Raw genomic sequence first — 16,623 nt, forward strand, 5'->3', positions numbered from 1 at the left:
TACAGCGGTTTTTGGTGCGCTTTCCGCTCGCCCTGGGGAGCAGGCATCGACTGCCAGGCTCTCTCAGTTGCACAGCAGAGCTACTGAGCCAAACCTCTCTTCCTTCTGTTGGCTGGGGAAGGAAGGAAGGAAAGAGCCAGAGCTTCCTTTGCCCAGTTCCCTGGATCCCATGGGAGAAATACAAAGAATGCATCTTTAACACGAATGAGTACTAGCATTTTAAGCATGTTTCAAGTTGTGCAAAAAAAAAAATCAGTATTCCAGAATCCCAATATCAGTATTGTATTGATATTTGAGTAAATAGTTGGGAAACCTGAATTTATTTGGCGCTGTTATACCCTATGGGGACCATTTTTGGGGGGGAAAAGATGAATTCAGGGAGTTGTGTATATGTCTGAATGTTCAGAAGGATCATTCAAGCATCTAATGGAGTTCAGAAGGCACCTGAATAAAAGCCAAATAATATCAGCTTTTATTCAGGCACAGCTATTTTGGTAGCTGAATCAGATTCTCTAATCTGACCCGGCTGAATAAATACCAAAAAATACCATAAGGTATTTTTGTTGGTATTTGGCTTGGTATATACCAAGTGCACACCCATAGGCAAGACCAAAGATTTCCTGGCTGGTGTTTCCTAATCACATCAAGATTTTGAAGTCTCCTTATCAGATCTTTTTTGGATCTGGCTTGTGAGAGTTTCTTCTACATCTCATTGGGCACTGTAACCTTGGGCGTTCAGCCTAGCCTACCTCAGAGAATAGTTGGGAGGATAAAATGGAGGAAAGGAGAATGAGGTAAGCTGCTTTGAAGTAGAAAATAAAAATAAAATGCCTGAGTTGGCTGTAATTAAAGCAGTATTTGCTCTTTGCATCTAGAATGAAGCCTTCCACTGGCCGCTCTAGATCTACTGAGAAGGAAAGGGTAGAATTCCATTTCTGAACTGAGTTGCTGATAGGATTGCCAGCTCTGGGTTAGAAAATACCTGAAGAAATTGGGGGCGGAGCCTGGGAGAGGGTAAGCCTTGGGGAGGGAGAGGACCTTCACGGGTTATAGTGCCATAGAGTCCACCCTCCAAAGCAGCCATTTTCTTCAGGGGAGTGGATCTTGATCTTCTGGAGATCAGCTGTGATAGCAAGAGATCTTTAGGTGCCACCTGGAGGATGGCAACCCAGGTTGCTAGTGAGACAGCACTGTGAGCAAGAGGCAGAGGATGTGTGACAGCTGAAAAGTAAAACGCAAGGATTTGTTTTGAAGGGTCAGAAGAATCATTCAAGCATCTAACCAGTTCACAATTGTACTGTAACCCAACAGGGGCTATATATTGTGTTGCTTTCTGTATTGTGTTACCCTCTGGTCTTTATGTCCTAAAAAACTGAAACTTGCACATTGGGTTCCTCAGTAATCTCAACAGTGTACCAAGGAAAATTCAGTTCTGTCACTTCTAAACATTATGCAAATTAGCATTTTTTGCACAGTTTTGTAATTAATGCTGTTCTCTGTAGTTTAGGATTTACTAGCCCTAGTAGGGTCTTCTGTGAAAGTCTGTTGCTGTTTAAGTAGAAAAGAGTAAGAGTCCTGTAATGCCAACAAAATTTGTGACAGGGTAAGAGCTTTCATGAGAGCCCCATGGCACAGAGTGGTAAAGCTGCAGTACTGCAATCCAAGCTCTCTGCTCATGAGCTGAGTTTGAGGTCGGTAAAAGGAGTTCCCAGTTTGCTGGAGGGGGGAAGTGTAGACGACTGGGGAAGACAATGGCAAACCACCGTGTAAAAAGTCTGCCCTGTGAACTTTGTGGTGTGACGTCACCCCAGAGTCAGAAATGACTGGTGCTTGCCCAGAGGACTACCTTTTTAAAGAGCTTTCATGTGTCACGGTTCACTTTTTCAGATGCCTTCAGAAGAAGTGAGCAGTGACGCATGAAAGCTCATACCCTACCACCAATTTTGTTACTCTTTACGGTGAATACTGGCCATTTTTCTCCTGTGGCAGATAGACATAACACGGCTACCCATCTGATCTTGCTGCTGTTTAAGATATTGCAGTGCCCTGTATAAGATCTATGGTGTGTTCTCAGTTGGAACACTGTGTAGAGTTTTGGTCAGCATATCTCCAAAAGGACATTACAGAACCGGAAAAAATATGGTGGAGGGCAACTAAGATTATTGGGGGATTTGAAGCACTTTCCCTATGAGGAAAGGCTGAAGAGTCTGGGACTTTTCCCTTTGGAAAAGAGACAATTAAGGGGGGAGCATGATAGAGGTTTACAGAATTATGCATGGGATGGAGAGAGTTGACAAAGAGAACTTTTTCTACCTTTCCCAAAATGCTAGAACTTGAGGGCATCTAATGAAGTTGATGGGTTCTGGACAGACAAAAGGAAAAAATACTTTACACAGAGAGCAATTAAAATGTGAGATTTGCTGCCAGAAGATGTAGTGATGGCCACAAGGAGTAAACAGCTTTAAACGGGGACTAGGTAGATTCATGGAGGAGAAGTCAATCAATAGCTGTTAGTCATGGTGGCTGAGGGAAGCCTCCACAGCCAGAGGCACTAAAGCTGTGAATCCCAGAGCCAGGAGGCAACATCAGAAGGTGACCTCGGTCTATGTGCCCTGTTGTTGGCCCTCCAGAAGAACTGGTTGGCCGCTGTGTGAGACAGGATGCTGGATGAGATGGACCACTGGTCTGATCCGGCAGGGCTTTTAAAAATTTTTTTTTTTTTTTAAAGATGCACCTTTTAAATGCTTTCCCAAGGGAGGGACCAGGTCTGGGGTCAGTCAGTCTTCCCTCCCCATCTCAGTACTCGGGAGTGACAGGCCCCTGGACCAATGAATGCTTACCTTGGATAAGTGACCCCCCCCCTGTCCCATCCCCCTGAACTTCTTTAAAGAGCTGGCTGCCCACCAGACCTCTTGTAAGAAGCTGAGTGCTTCCTGCTGTCCCTGCCCTCCATCAGAGCTCCCCTGGGCCTCAGTGCCGGGGTCTTCTCTGGTAGAAACTCAGCTGGGTTGGCTTCAAATATATGAACATATGAAGCTGCCTTCTACTGAATCAGACCCTGGGTCCATCAAAGTCAGTATTGTCTACTCAGACTGGCAGCAGCTCTCCAGGGTCTCAAGCTGAGGTTTTTCATGCCTGCTTGCCTGGACCCTTTTTAGTTGGAGATGCTGGGGGTTGAACTTGGGGCCTTCTGCTTACCAAGCAGATGCTCTGCCACTGTCCCTCCCCTTCTGTTGAGCATGCCAGCGAGAGCCAGTCAGGCTCCTTTAAGCTGGCTGACACCCTGTGAAGGCCACACCTTGCTGCAGCCTTCAGGTCATGCTGGTGCAGTGTTCCTTCGGTGGGACTTGCAGTCCCCTGTGGCAGTGGAGGAACCAAACTCTGTCTCTGGGCTTCGCACAGGCATTGCATTTGGGCTTCTGGCTACAAGCTGGAAGGGTGTTTTCCTACAGGTCAAAGTTGGAGTCCAGTAGCACCTTTAAGACCAATGAAGTTTTATTCCTAAGGTCAGTTTGCTGTTAACATAGTGCAGAAGTGGACAGCAACCTCCTCATGATATATAGTGTGCCTAGTTCTTTTGGAAGTCCTTTTTCTTCCAAAGTCAGTACCTGGAGCATCAACTCCACTCTTATTGCGTGTTCTCTTTTGCAGTGGAAGCCAGACTGTGCCATCCCTACAGTCAGAAGATGGAGTACCCCCCAAGAACACCCCCAGGAAAGGTAAGGCCACGGAGGGAAATGTTTGCGTGCAGCAATCCAGGAGAGGAGACTGGCCTAGTGACCCAGGGTTTCTACAGGTGGTGGAATAGATCTGTGCACTTTGGCATATAGATAAGTGTGCATAGCATTTGAAGCGGTCCTCAAATGCACAGCATTTAAGTGCTCTTCTTGGCAATTAAAAGGCCCGTGCCTGCTCATACAGACACAGTAAGGCTATGGGAAACAACCAAGGGATCCAGGACTCTGTCAGTACAGATGTGAAGATATGCTGCCCTACTCTGGATAGCTCAGGCTAGCCCGATATTGTCAGGTCTTGGCAGCTGAGCAGGGATGGCCCCAGTTAGTACTTCGATGGGAGACCACTTCTGCTGGCATGCAGAGGAAGACAGTGGCAAATCCAGGACTTCTTTTGTAGCAGGAACTCCTTTGCATATTAGGCCACACACCCCTGATGTAGCCAATCCTCCTGGAGCTTATAGGGCTCTTTAGTACAGGTCCTGTTGAAGCTCTTGGAGGATTGGCTACATCAGGAGGGTGTGACCTAATATGCAAAGGAGTTCCTTCTACAAAAAAAAAAAAGCCCTGGGCAAACCACCTTGTTTTGTGCCTTGAAAGCCCGCCTATGGGGTTACCGTGAGTCAGCTGTGACTTGACCACCCTTTTCTGTTGCCAGAGATAATCCTCTTAGTTTTTCTTGTTTGCCAGAAGAGGGCAGCAAAGCTCTGGGGATTCAAGGAACAGGAAATCCTAAAGTTTGTTCTGGTGCTTGATTCCAAGAATCTGTTGCGTGTTCCATCTAGTTCACAACCTTGTACCTGGATTCTGGTGTCACCTGTCTCCAACCTTGACTAGCAAGAGAGTTCTTTCTTCGTATCTAGCAAGAGAGGTCTTTCTTTGAGCCTGCTTCGGCAGGGAGGGCGGGATACAAATCAAATAAATAAATAAATCTGATGTAAAGGTTTTGGCAAGTGGTAAAGAACAGCCTTGGCTTTCCTGCTTTGGAAGATGGAAACCTAGCCTTCCCTCCCTTGAAAAAAAGGTCAGAATGTGATGATCCTGCGAACGTGATGATCTTTGCAGCTTGAGGAACTGAAAGTCAATGGCCTAGCACAGCTGAAAGCCTTAATTTCATGAAGGAGCTTGGCAGAGAACCTGCTATTAAGACCTGTTACTTCAGGGAAGGGGATCTATGCTTAGGGAGAGGGTTTTTTTGTTTTGTTTTATAGTGCTCCAATTTTAAAATGAGGAAACCTACAGAATCACATTGGGATTTTTTCTGTAAAGGTAGAATCTGATTAAAGCATTCCAAAGTGGAGGGAAGTTTCACTGAAGTAGAGCTTGTTTTTACTAGTCAACTCACTTTGGCAACTTATAAATAGCTAGCACTAAGCTAGTTTTGGGGGGGCAACGGTGGGAGGACTTCTGGAGTTCTGGCCCAGCTGGTGGACCTTGTGAGCACTGGGGATTTTGGCCACTGTGTGACCCAGAGTGTTGGACTGGATGGGCCATTGGCCTGATCCAGCAGGGCTTCTCTTATGCTCTAATGAATGAGCCAGTGATGCTCTGTATTCTTGGTGCTTTAGAGGCAACATTGGAAGGGCTTCTAGTGTTCTGGCCCCGCTGGTGGACCTCGTGCACCGGGGATTTTGGCCACTGTGTGACACAGAGTGTTGGCTTGGATGAGCCATTGGGCTGATCCAACAGGGCTTCTCTTACGTTCTGCAGCTTAAAGAGAAACTGTGGCTACCTTGGAAAGGTTTGAAGTGAAGGTTCTTTCCCTTGTCCTTCAGCCAGTTTGGGCATTACAGTTAGTGTAATGAAAGCCTTGTCACCTTTTCAGGAGATGAAAACAGGCCCGACGGGGGGAAAGAGAGTGGTCTGAAAAGCCGAAGTGGAAGCACTGGCCGAGGTCCTGGAGATGGAGGCAGCCGAGACCATTGGCAAGATTCGGATAGGTCTGTGCGTGCATCTCATCATCTTGTGGAATGTTTCTAGGGCACCCATTTCCCCGCATGTGTGTTAGTGCTGGTAATCAGCCACTCCGTCCTCCTAAGGAAGGTTATTTTGGTGTGGGAAGGGGGAGGACAGGACAGCTAAAAGGAACAGAGGGCGGGACAAAATAAATCAACATGGAACAGCAGGAAACGTCACACACCTGACTTTTAGCATTATCAAGCAATACACTGTGTACTTGTCTGTGACATCTCGGGTTCTGGGTTGTGCAGACTGATGTGTATTCAGCTGGTGTGTGGTTTGCCCTGCTCTAACCTCCCGTACTTGACTGTTTTCTGTGTGAATCTCATGCCCTGCGCGCTTCTTTAACTGGGTAGCACTGACTTTTCCAGGAATGAAGGCAAGAAAGATCATGACTCCAGATCTCCATCTGAGCCAAAGAAGTTTGAAGAGAACCCTGCCCCTGTAAGTGCTGGATTTGCTTCTTCCAAGGCATTGCTGCCAAACGGTGTATATGTGCTGAATTTGGGGTACAATATATCTAAACCCGATAAATATCTAGACAGATATAGATATATTTTGCACACTCCTATTGCCCACTTTGCCTCTCTTCCTCTCCAAAGCAAAGAGCCAATCCTGGCTTTTCTGCACCTCGTTTGAGAAGGTGAACCCAGAAACAGCTGATTTCATAGCAGGAGGAGTCTTAGCTCCTCCCAGTCCTGATTAACCTGATTAACCAAAATAAGTAGGTGCTTTAGGGCACCAAGGGAAGGGGGCACCACAGAGTTTCTTCCCCACCCCCAGTTGTCATGCCGTTAACTCTTCCACTGCCACATTCGACTTCAGTCAACTTTTTGGTAATTGTCCTTATCTGCTGTGTTCAGCTTTAAAGATGTCATCAGATATCACATTTGTTTCCATCTTGTGGTGTGAGAGTTTGGCTTTTGTTTTGTCAGATAAGCAGTGGAAGGTCCCAGGGGCCTTGTTGGGTTGAGTTTACGGCATCACTGGCCTTAATCCGGCCCTGACTCCTCCCCAGTTTGTAATTAGGTCCAGTAACCTGTGGCAGCCATTTTGTGCTTGGCCCCAGTCCTCCATCGCAGCCATTTTGTTGTGGCGCCCATTCCCTGTTCTCAGAATTCTAAAGCACTTTAGCTCAGCAGGATTAGGGGCCCCTGCAGTAGGGATCCAGGTATGCATTTTCCAAACCATGAGCTGCATATGGAAGAGCCTTTTCCTGCTACATAATGTCCGTGTTCTATGGCAACGTGCATACTTGACAATAATGTTGAAATTCTCAAGTTTGCTCTCCCCAGCAGCTTCCCTTAAGAGGGTTTATGGGTTTGCAGTTGCCACCCAGAATCCACAGTGTAGGACTTGAAGGACCAATTGTGTGAATATAAGGCAGCTTCGCATATTCAGGCTGCTCATACTTAAGTAGAGAATATAAAAAAATCTGTGTAAATAACTAATAACCCATGAACATCAAAATGTATTAGTATAAATCAGTAATCTATAAATACAATATAGTGTATAAATCAATAACCCGTGGATTCAACATAATACATATGTTCTTAATATCCCGTACAAAGTTTCTGAATCTCATAGAAGGTTCTTACAAAACTATTTATATGAAAATATATTTTTATGAAAGGCACAATCTCTGGACTATTAGTCTCTAGACATTAGTCTCTAGTCCTTGCCAGATTTTCACAGCTCGCAATGTAATATAGTTATGTTTAGCCTGACAGAACCGCCAGCCTAAAGCTTCTGTTGCCAAGATTGTCTCGTGGCTAGTGGCTCACCATCATGCTCATAACAGATCAAAAATCCCGATACTAATGTATGGAATCAGATGTGTCCTGCGTCTTCTGGGAGTGAAAGGCAAAGGATTGCTTAAAGGAGCATGCATTATTTGGAATCTTAACAGGTTGAGCACAGCTATATTAAATTGCAAGTTGTAAAATTTGGCAAGGATTTGCTTAAAGGAGTCATGTGTGTTATCTGGAATCCACATATGTTATTTTTTTTTTACAGCAAGCATAAAAATTTTAGTCCAGGGACAGTGGGAATCAAACCTGAACATTTTTTGTATGCAAAGCTGATGCCCTACTTCTGAGCCACAGCACATTTCTGTGCTTGGTGTGAATCGGGGCCATAGCCAGAATTTTAAGATTGATGGGACCCACATACATGATTTTTGTTTGGGGGGGGGGCCAGGGGGCCACTTGAGGTACATAAAGACGGAGGCAAATTTGGATACTGTCTCTGCTGTTGGGAAGAGGTTGCATTGTGGCACCCTGGTCAGGCAGAATAAGGAGGCAGGAGAGCGGGGAAGTCAGCACAAGAGCAGCAAGTGACAGTGGAGGGGCCAGAATGGTGAAACGGGATGGTTTGTGGGGTCCGCCCCCCCCAGGCCTCCGTAGCTACGGGTCTGGTGTGAATGCTGTTTAACATCCCCCTTCCCCATGTTTTCTCTTGCAGAAATTTAGCTATGCTAGCAAGTATGCTGCTTTGTCAGTGGATGGTGACGACGAAGCGGAGGGGGACGAATACGCCGACTAAATTCTCCAGCCCCTCTATGCTGTCTCCTAACCGGTTGCCACCCAGGAACATTCGGAGAGCAAAACCAAACCTTTATGCAGACAAGACAGAAAAAAAAAATAAAAGCCTACAAGTCAACATCTCCTTGGAGAGACTTTTCTTAAAAACCTTTCTTTTAAAAAACGAAAAGAAATCAAAAAATTGATAAGTTTCTCTTGCATGCTGCTGCAGCCTTTAAAGTATTGAACTAACTGGAGAGAAATCCCTGCAAACAAAAACGAAAACAAAAGGAAGTGTAGCAAGAGAGAAAAACAGCAGGCGTCTTTTTAACAAAAAGGAATAGGCCCAATGTGTGTGAGTGTGTGTCTCTCGGGTGTGACTTCACGCAGCTTCTGATCACGTCTAAGAGCCCCCGGTTCCTTCCAGTTCAGAGCGAAGGGTTAGTTTTTCTTTTTTTCCGCAGGCCCAGTAAATGGATTGGGGAATCAGGCAGCTAAGAAATGTCTCTTTTTCTCCTTCTTTTGCAGCTTGGCTGACTTCTGCAATGTTAATCTGAAACAATCACATTGAAAGCGTTTTGTGCACTAGGGAAGGGGGGAAGAGAGTAATTTTGTCTTAATGATGGGGAGGGAGGGAGACGGCTCTCAACATAGAGAGGCTGCATCTCCGCTTGAGTAATCACTGAGTTTAGATGGCCAGACTTTATCCTCTTACCAGGAGGGGGAAGATTCCTCACGTCCATATTTGTGTCCAAGGCTTTTTTTGTAGCCGGAATCCTTTGCATATTAGACCACACACCCTGATGTAGCCAATTCTCCAAGAGCTTACAGGGCTCTTAGTACAGGGCCTACTGTAACTCCAAGAGGATTGGCTACATTGGGGGGTGCGGCCTAATATGCAAAGGAGTGCCTGCTACAAAAAGAGCCCTGTTCATGTCCAAATTCCAGCAGCGGAGTAGGAAGCACTATACCACTTTTTGATACCGAACATTGCCCTCTTCTCTTTGGAGGCTTGTTTCAAGTCTTCTGCGGCTCTGGAATAGAGACTAACCATTTTGAACCTAAGAGCTGCTTTCCGCATGGTTCAGCCCAACTGACGTGAAAACTTCCCAGGTGAGTTGACACCGAATTTGCAGTTGGCCAGACCTATACTGAAAGCTGCTTTCCTGTGCTACGGGCTCTCTATTCAGAGTCGTTTTTGAGCAGCTTTCCCACCAGGTATCTGTTGTGTAGGGAAACACCCCACTGAGCTTAAGGGAAACTAGGGCCGATTCCCCACTATCTTGCTGCAGCTTCACACTCCTTTTTCCCCGTGGTGCTTCTGCCCAGTTTTGCACACACTGCTGCGAAACCGCGACTTGCCCCGCCTCTTTCCCAAGCTCTCTCTGTGGCTTCAGAGAACCCTACAGCTGCGGAGAGAACTTGGAAAAGAGGCGGGGCAATTCACAGCTTCACATCAGCATGTGCAAAATCGGGCAGAAGCACTGCAGGAAAAAGGATTGTAAGACTGCAGCAAGGCTAGTGGGGAATCGGCCTAGAAGTTTCAAAGAGCAGGTTTCTGATAGTTAGCAATTGTTTTGGTTGTCGATGTCTTTTTCTCTCCCTCCCTCCCTCTGTATCACTGAGGTGTACCACCACCATAAATTTTAAAATAGCACCTTTTTATCCTTGGGCACTGTTAAAGCGAGCAGAAGTCCGGCTGGGGCATCTTTCATGACGGCTTCACGGGAGCTGTTCCATTTTTAGCTGCAGTTTGGGCGAACAGATGTACAACATGGCTGACAAATCCCTTTTGGCCCTTAAGTAAAGCAGAGTGACTTTTGAAGCCCCTTCCTCCTGAGCGTATTTGGAGGACCGCAGCCATCACCAGGGCTTTCTTTGTAGCAAGAATTCCTTTGCATATTAGGCCACACACCCCAGATGTAGCCATTCCTCCAAGAGCTTCCAGGGCTTTTTGTACAGGGCCAACTGTAAGCTCCAGGAGGATTGGCTACAACGGGGAGGGGGGGGGGGGCCTACATGCAAAGGAGTTCCTGCTACTAAAAAAGCCCTGGTTATCAACAGTCGCCGACTTTCTAGGGACAGAATTTAGTTCCTTTTTCTGTTCTTGCAGGTCTTGTTTTTTTCCGCCCCCCATCTTGAGGGCTGGGTAAGGCTGTGAGGATTCTCACACTAACACACAAAGTTTTTAAGTAGCCGGCTCTCAAATCCAGGGGAAAGATGCAGAGTTAACTGGCTAGAATGGATGAACTCTCTTCATTGCGGGTATGGATACCTATACTTGCCCTGAAGCTCTTTCATATAGCTGGGGGAGGATGGCAGAGTCCCCATCTGTTTTTGGAACAAGCTCAGCTGCATCAGATACTGGATTTGGCAGGTTTAGGGAGCTGCAACAGCTGATGACTTCATAGCAGTAATTTTTAGCTACAGCTTAAATTGGTCCCTCAAAAGCATATTAGTATTGGTGTGTCCGGGGGCGCAGGACATAGGAGCTGTGTTGGAGAGTTCGGGGGTGGGGGGAGACTTTGCTGCCAACAGAGAGGGATCTGAAACACAAGACTGCTGTGACATGCTGGGGGGGACGGCTGTATTTGAGGTAGTGGATTGCTGATTTTGCATACCCCTAAAGAACATTATCTTCTTTCCCCCCCCATTCCCCTCTTGCGTGCACGCTCTCTCTTGCTCTCTCTCTCTGCGCTATAACAGGTTCACGAACGGATTTGAGTTGCATTTTACACATTCTGAAGACATGTAAAATTTGTACAAAATATCTTCTATGAAAAATGATTTGTAATCTGTGTGGACTTCCTGGGAGATGTCTTTTATTATGTAAAATTCCCTCCCCTCCCCTCTTGGTTTCCCCCCCTCCAAATAAAACTAATCTTTAAAATAGTTCTCCCATGCCAGTGTCCTTTAGAGAGGGGATCGTAGCTGTTAACAGTTGACTGAGAAACCAGTGGATTCCTTTGCTTTTTGCAATAAAGTTCTGCAAATGCTCATTCCTTTCAAGATGTGTTCTGGGGAACCCTGGGCTTCCTCAGTAAGATGAGAAGTGGTGGTCAAAGTTCCCTGATTTTTTTTTTAAATCTCCCAAGTGTAGCCTGCCCCAGCAACCTTCTCTTGCTAAAGTGTGAGGTAAAAAGGTAAAGGTAGTTAACTCCCTGGACAAGCACCAGTCCTTTCCGACTCTAGGGTGATGTCACATCACAATGTTTTCACAGCAGACTTTTTTACAGGGTGTTTTGCCATTGCCTTCCCCAGTCATCGACCCTTTACCCCCAGCAAGCTGGGGGCTCATTTTACCGACCTTGGAAGGATGGAAGGCTTCTGCCGGGATCAAACTCAGGTCATGAGCAGAGAGTTTGGACTGCAGTATTGCAGCTTTACCACTCTGCACTACGGGACTCTCAATTCTTATGATAGCTCACTATTAGCCATACATCAAAGATCTGGGCAGGGGTGGGGTTGTGGATGAAAGAAAAGGTGCTTTAGCCTAAGGCCAGGTGGTGTTTGTGGCCCAGGTGAAATGAACTCAGTCACTGTGCAACCTTGCACTGACAAGCTGCAGTGATTCCTACAGCAGAGCTGGAACCACCAGCATCTGTATGAGCTCCATATTTCATTCCAGCCTCTTCTATCCCACCTAACTATTTAGACATCATTCTGGCTGCAGGTCTTCAATGAGTTGCCATGAATCTGTGCAAGGAAACTTTTTAAAAAAATGCAACCTTACAGAATCAAAACCTTCATGAGGCTTAACTCTGCTTTACATGGGTGCACAGGAAAGCTGTTTGGTATAGTGGTTAAGTGTGCAGACTTATCTGGGAGAATTAGGTTTGATTCCCCACTCCTTCACTTGGCAGCTGCTGGAATGGCCTTGAAAAGGGCAGCTTCTGTCAGAGCTCTCTCAGCCCCACCTACCTCACAGAGTGTCTGTTGGAGGTGGGGAAGTAAAGGAGATTGTGATTCACTCTGAGACTTTGAGATCCTTCTGTAATCAAGTTTGAGGAGTTCTGAATCCTGGAATTGCAGGAGTTTTTAAACCAAAACAGCCGTATAGATACTTTCCATGACTAAATTTGCATGCATGCACATGTTTTATACAGTAGCAAAGCACGCTTGGGCCTATAATGAAAATCTGCCCCTTGCACACCTGGACTACTTTGTCCAGAGATGTACTTCAGTTTGAGAGTTTTTTTGGTGTACAGAACTATGGTGTTGAATCTGAATAAACTGGTCCTCAACATAGGCGCAACTCTCCATTCATCCTGTACAAGAGATCTTGGTAGAGTGGGCCCAGTAAGCCTGCTCTAGATATCTCTCACATCTTCACAGCACACAATATATGGCTTATATTGACATCCTGTTGTGAAGCTCTGACTGGAGTTGGATGGCCCAGGCTAGCCAGCTCTTATCACAGAAGCGAAACAGTCTTGGCCCTGGCTAATATTTGGAGAAGAATCTTGAGAGTCCCTTGGACTGCAAGAAGATCCAATCAGTCAGTCCTAAGGGAAATCAACCCTGACTGTTCCCTGGAAGGTCAGATGCTGAAGCTGAAGCTCAAATACTTTGGCCACCAAATGAGAAGGGAGCACTCCCTGGAGAAGACCCCGATGCTGGGAAAGACAGAAGGCAAAAGAAGAAGGGGACAGCAAAAGATGAGATGGCTGGACAGCGTTACTGATGTAACAAATACGAATTTGAGCAGACTTTGGAGGATGGTGGGAGACAGGAGGGCCTAGCATGATACTGTCCATGGGGTCGCAAAGAATCAAAATTTGGATGGGAGACCACCAAAGAATTCCAAAGTTGCTCTGGTGTAGTGGTTAAGTGCAGCAGACTTTAATCTGGAGCACTGGGTTCTATTCCCCACTCCTCCACATGCAGCTGCTGGCTGATCTTCAGTCAGTCACAATTCTCTCAGAGCTGTTCTCTTGAGAGCAGTTCTTGAAAACTCTCTCATCCCTATCTACCTCACAGGGTGTTTGTTGTGGGTAGAGGAAGGGAAGGAGATTGTAAGCAGCTCTTGAGTGAAGGGTGGGTGTAAATCCAATTTCTTCTAAGCAGAGGAAAGCAATGGCAGGCCTCTGAATATCTTTTGAGTTGAAACCCCTAAGCAGGGGTGTCAAACATGTGGCCCCCAGAATCAGGCCCCCAGAGAGCTCCTATTGGACCCACAAGCAGCTCACTGTCATCTACTTCCTTCTCGGTCTCTTGCTTCTTTCTGCATCACAACTTGCTTTGCCAAGCTTGCTCAATCGCACAGGAGCAACTGAGCAAAGCTCCTCCCTTGGGAAGGAAGTGGGGGAAGGAGAGCTAGCTTTGCCAGGCTCTCTCAATTGCATAGCAGAACTACTGAGCCAAGCCTCTTCTATTGACTGAGGCTCATCAAGCCAATGAGGTGGATTAGGCTGTGTGTGTGTGTGTGTGTCCTTTATAAAGTTTATATCTTCCCTGACCTGGCATTACATTTTATGACACACACGGCCTGGCCGGCAAGGTCAAGATCCGGCCTTCATAGCAAATGAGTTCGACACCCCTGCCCTACAGGGCTGCCATTCGTCAGATGTGGCTTGAGGGCTCCTCATACCCATGAAGTGGTACCGCTTGCTTGAAGACACCCTAGCAGCTTAACTCTTCAGTAGTAATGCTAGTTAACCTGCCACTGATCTCTCTTCAAACTCACTTGCAAAAGCATGACTGGCTTTACCATTATCTGTTTTGTTACCCAAAGTGTGTCCTGCCAACTGCTTCGGGGGGTTTTCCCCATCCCAAACCTTGGCAAGGAAAAAGATGCGTGAAGAATCAGTTCTGATGCCTACACATGTCTAAAAAGGCAGGGTTGCCCAATGACCCCGGTTTCTAATTGTTTTGCTTTCCTCCTACTCGGAAGCGAGTGACTTTTGAGCCTTGCTGCCAGCTTTGCTTGGTTACCCTCAGGGATTTGGATTGATACATGTTGGATGAGTTGGACCTTCAACTCGGTAGCCCTTAAATGTCCAGCACTAAAAGGCCGGGTGAACCATCTCGTTTAGAACTTCCATAGCATGCCACGGGACTTTTCAAAATACTTCATATATAGCCCTGACCTGGATAGCCCAGGCAAGCCCGATCTCAGACGCTAAGCAGGGTCAACTCTGGCAAGTACTTGGATGGGAGACCTCCCTGGAATACCCAAGGTGAGAGGTGGGAGCAGGCTTTATTCAGCCACCTCCCTGAATATCCTCCATGCCTCCAGTAGGGGTCAGTCATCAGAGGTCACTATGACTTCCACGTGTACACTTGTACATACACGCATAAAAATACAAACTCCCCCCCAAAATATATATGGCCTAAATGACGTTCACAACAACCTTGGCAGGTAGGCCAGTGCCTTCCTATAGCGGAAATGGGAGGGATTGCTAGTGTGAAGTGTGCCCCTGATCACTTAGCAAGCACTTGACAAAACTTGATTCCCCACTCCTCCACCTGCAGCTGCTGGGTGACCTTGGGTCAGTCACAAGTTCTCTGAGCTGCTCTCTCGAGCAGTTCTTGAAAGAGCTCTCTTAGCTTGGGACTAGGCCTTATGTGTTTGTTGTGCTCTGGGAAAAACCTTCCTTTGATAGAAGGGCTTTTCACATTAGTGAGGAGAACCACTGTGGTGTAGTGGTTAGTGTCAGACATCGGAGACATAGGTGTTAGAGTTCCATCCAAACATTGAGCCAATTGCTTTCAGCCTAACCTTCCTCGCAGGGCTATTGTGGTTATGGAAAGGAGATCAATGTAAGCTGCTTTTGAGTCCCCTGTGTGGGCGAAAGGCAGAGTATAAATGAAGGGGGTGGGGAGAAAATAGACATCTCCCATAGTTCATTTGGAGGTGGTTAGCTGAGATGTTTCTGGTTTCCCCCCTGATTTCTAGCCATGATCTCAATCGGTAGTTCTTTCAGCCTCAATACATTCCCACCAGCTACAAGTGTGGGCATAACAGAAGGATTACAGAGAGCCAGTTTGATGTAGTGGTTAAGAGCGGTAGACTCGTTCTGACCTGGATAACCCAGGCAAGCCCAATCTTGGAAGCTAACTGGACAGAAAAACAACTGTGCAATATCAATCCACTGATAAAGCAATGCATACCAAAAACTCTTCTATTGTCTCAACAAAAACGTCATGAACAACTTAGCAAAAGGTCCAATGATCAGGTCTTTTGAAGAAGATGATGATATTGGATATTGTTGTAGCAGGAACTTCTTTGCATATTAGGCCACACATCCCTGATGTAGTCAGTCCTGGAGCTTACAATAGGCCCTGTAATAAGAGCCTTGTAAGCTCTTGGAGGATTGGCTACGTGAGAGGGGTGTGACCTAATATGCAAAGGAGTTCCTGCTACAAAAAAAAAGCCCTGCCAATAGTTCATATAAGTGTCTGGACCAGGTGGGCCAGTTCTATGAGCCCCAAAGAAGGTGCCCCATCCTTCATTATTTCCAATGGAGGGAAGGCATTTAAAAGGTGTGTGGTCCCTTTGAATGTGATGGCTAGAACTTCCTTTGGAGTTCAATTATGCTTGTCACCAGTGTTCCCTCTAGGCTGAGTGAGTGTGAGCTAGCTCACAGTTGTTTAGCTTCTGGCTCACACATTTGTGTCTTAGCTCAGGAAGGATGACCCCAGAGCAAACTAATTTATGCAGCAGCCAAATTACTTGCTCACAACTTTAATGCCAATCGCTCACAAAGTAGAATTTTTGCTCACAAGACTCCACAGCTTAGAGGGAACATTGCTCCTGGCGCCACCTCCAAAGTCCCTAAATATTTCTTGAATTGGACCTGGCAACCCTAGCTGGATCAGGTGGGCATTGAGCATTTTCTTCCTAAGCGAGTTTGGTAGCTTGTTTGTTGAAAAAAGGGGTGGGGAGGAAGGAACTGAGTCTGGCTTATTTTCCATATATTTTTGAAGAATTCCAAATTATCTCTGTCTCCTCTTGCACAATCAGGGCTCTGTTCTTGCCTCCCTGGGCTTGGATTAGCAGTGCTCTGCATTAGCCAGTTCTAGTCCCCTCCTGTAGACACGCACGCCGGAGTTGGTTCCTAAGCAGGAGGGAAACACAGGGCCCTTTTCATTGTGTACCTTCCTCCGCCTACAAGAAAGGTATTGATGCAACCTCTGGCATGCTGGCATCCCCTTCCTTCCGTGATAAATGGCGGTGTTCCTTGCGAAAGGCTGACATCTCACCACTGAGCTTACCTTACTTAAACTTCCTTAAACCACGAGGGCTTGGATTTGCCTACATGTCTTTAAACCAGCAGTTCTCCATCCCTGTGCTGCAAGGAAGACTGTGCCAGGAACATTAGACCTCTGGACTGGAAAACCATCTGCTGCATTCATCAGAACGAGGACACCTCCCCCCACCCCCATACAGCTCTGATCTCTCTGCC

The 16,623-nt window shown here is 46.5% G+C and overlaps 1 protein-coding gene across 3 annotated transcripts in view; it reads left to right on the forward strand.

The window, feature by feature from the left end:
* Window positions 1-8,341, forward strand: part of EIF4B (eukaryotic translation initiation factor 4B) — a 65,845-nt gene extending 57,504 nt beyond the window's left edge. For 2 of the 3 annotated variants that reach the window (XM_060253135.1, XM_060253134.1), the window contains exons 12-15: window positions 3,652-3,719; window positions 5,560-5,674; window positions 6,065-6,137; window positions 8,157-8,341. In XM_060253135.1, the coding sequence (XP_060109118.1) occupies window positions 3,652-3,719; window positions 5,560-5,674; window positions 6,065-6,137; window positions 8,157-8,237 (337 nt within the window). In that variant the 3' untranslated portion in view covers window positions 8,238-8,341. Of the gene's footprint in view, window positions 1-3,651; window positions 3,720-5,559; window positions 5,675-6,049; window positions 6,138-8,156 lie in introns of all 3 variants that reach the window. The other variant, XM_060253133.1, reaches the window with a different exon arrangement.
* The last annotated feature ends 8,282 nt before the right edge of the window (window positions 8,342-16,623 follow it).

The sequence above is a fragment of the Heteronotia binoei genome, chromosome 13 (genome assembly GCF_032191835.1).
Source record: "Heteronotia binoei isolate CCM8104 ecotype False Entrance Well chromosome 13, APGP_CSIRO_Hbin_v1, whole genome shotgun sequence".
Taxonomy (NCBI): domain Eukaryota; kingdom Metazoa; phylum Chordata; class Lepidosauria; order Squamata; family Gekkonidae; genus Heteronotia; species Heteronotia binoei.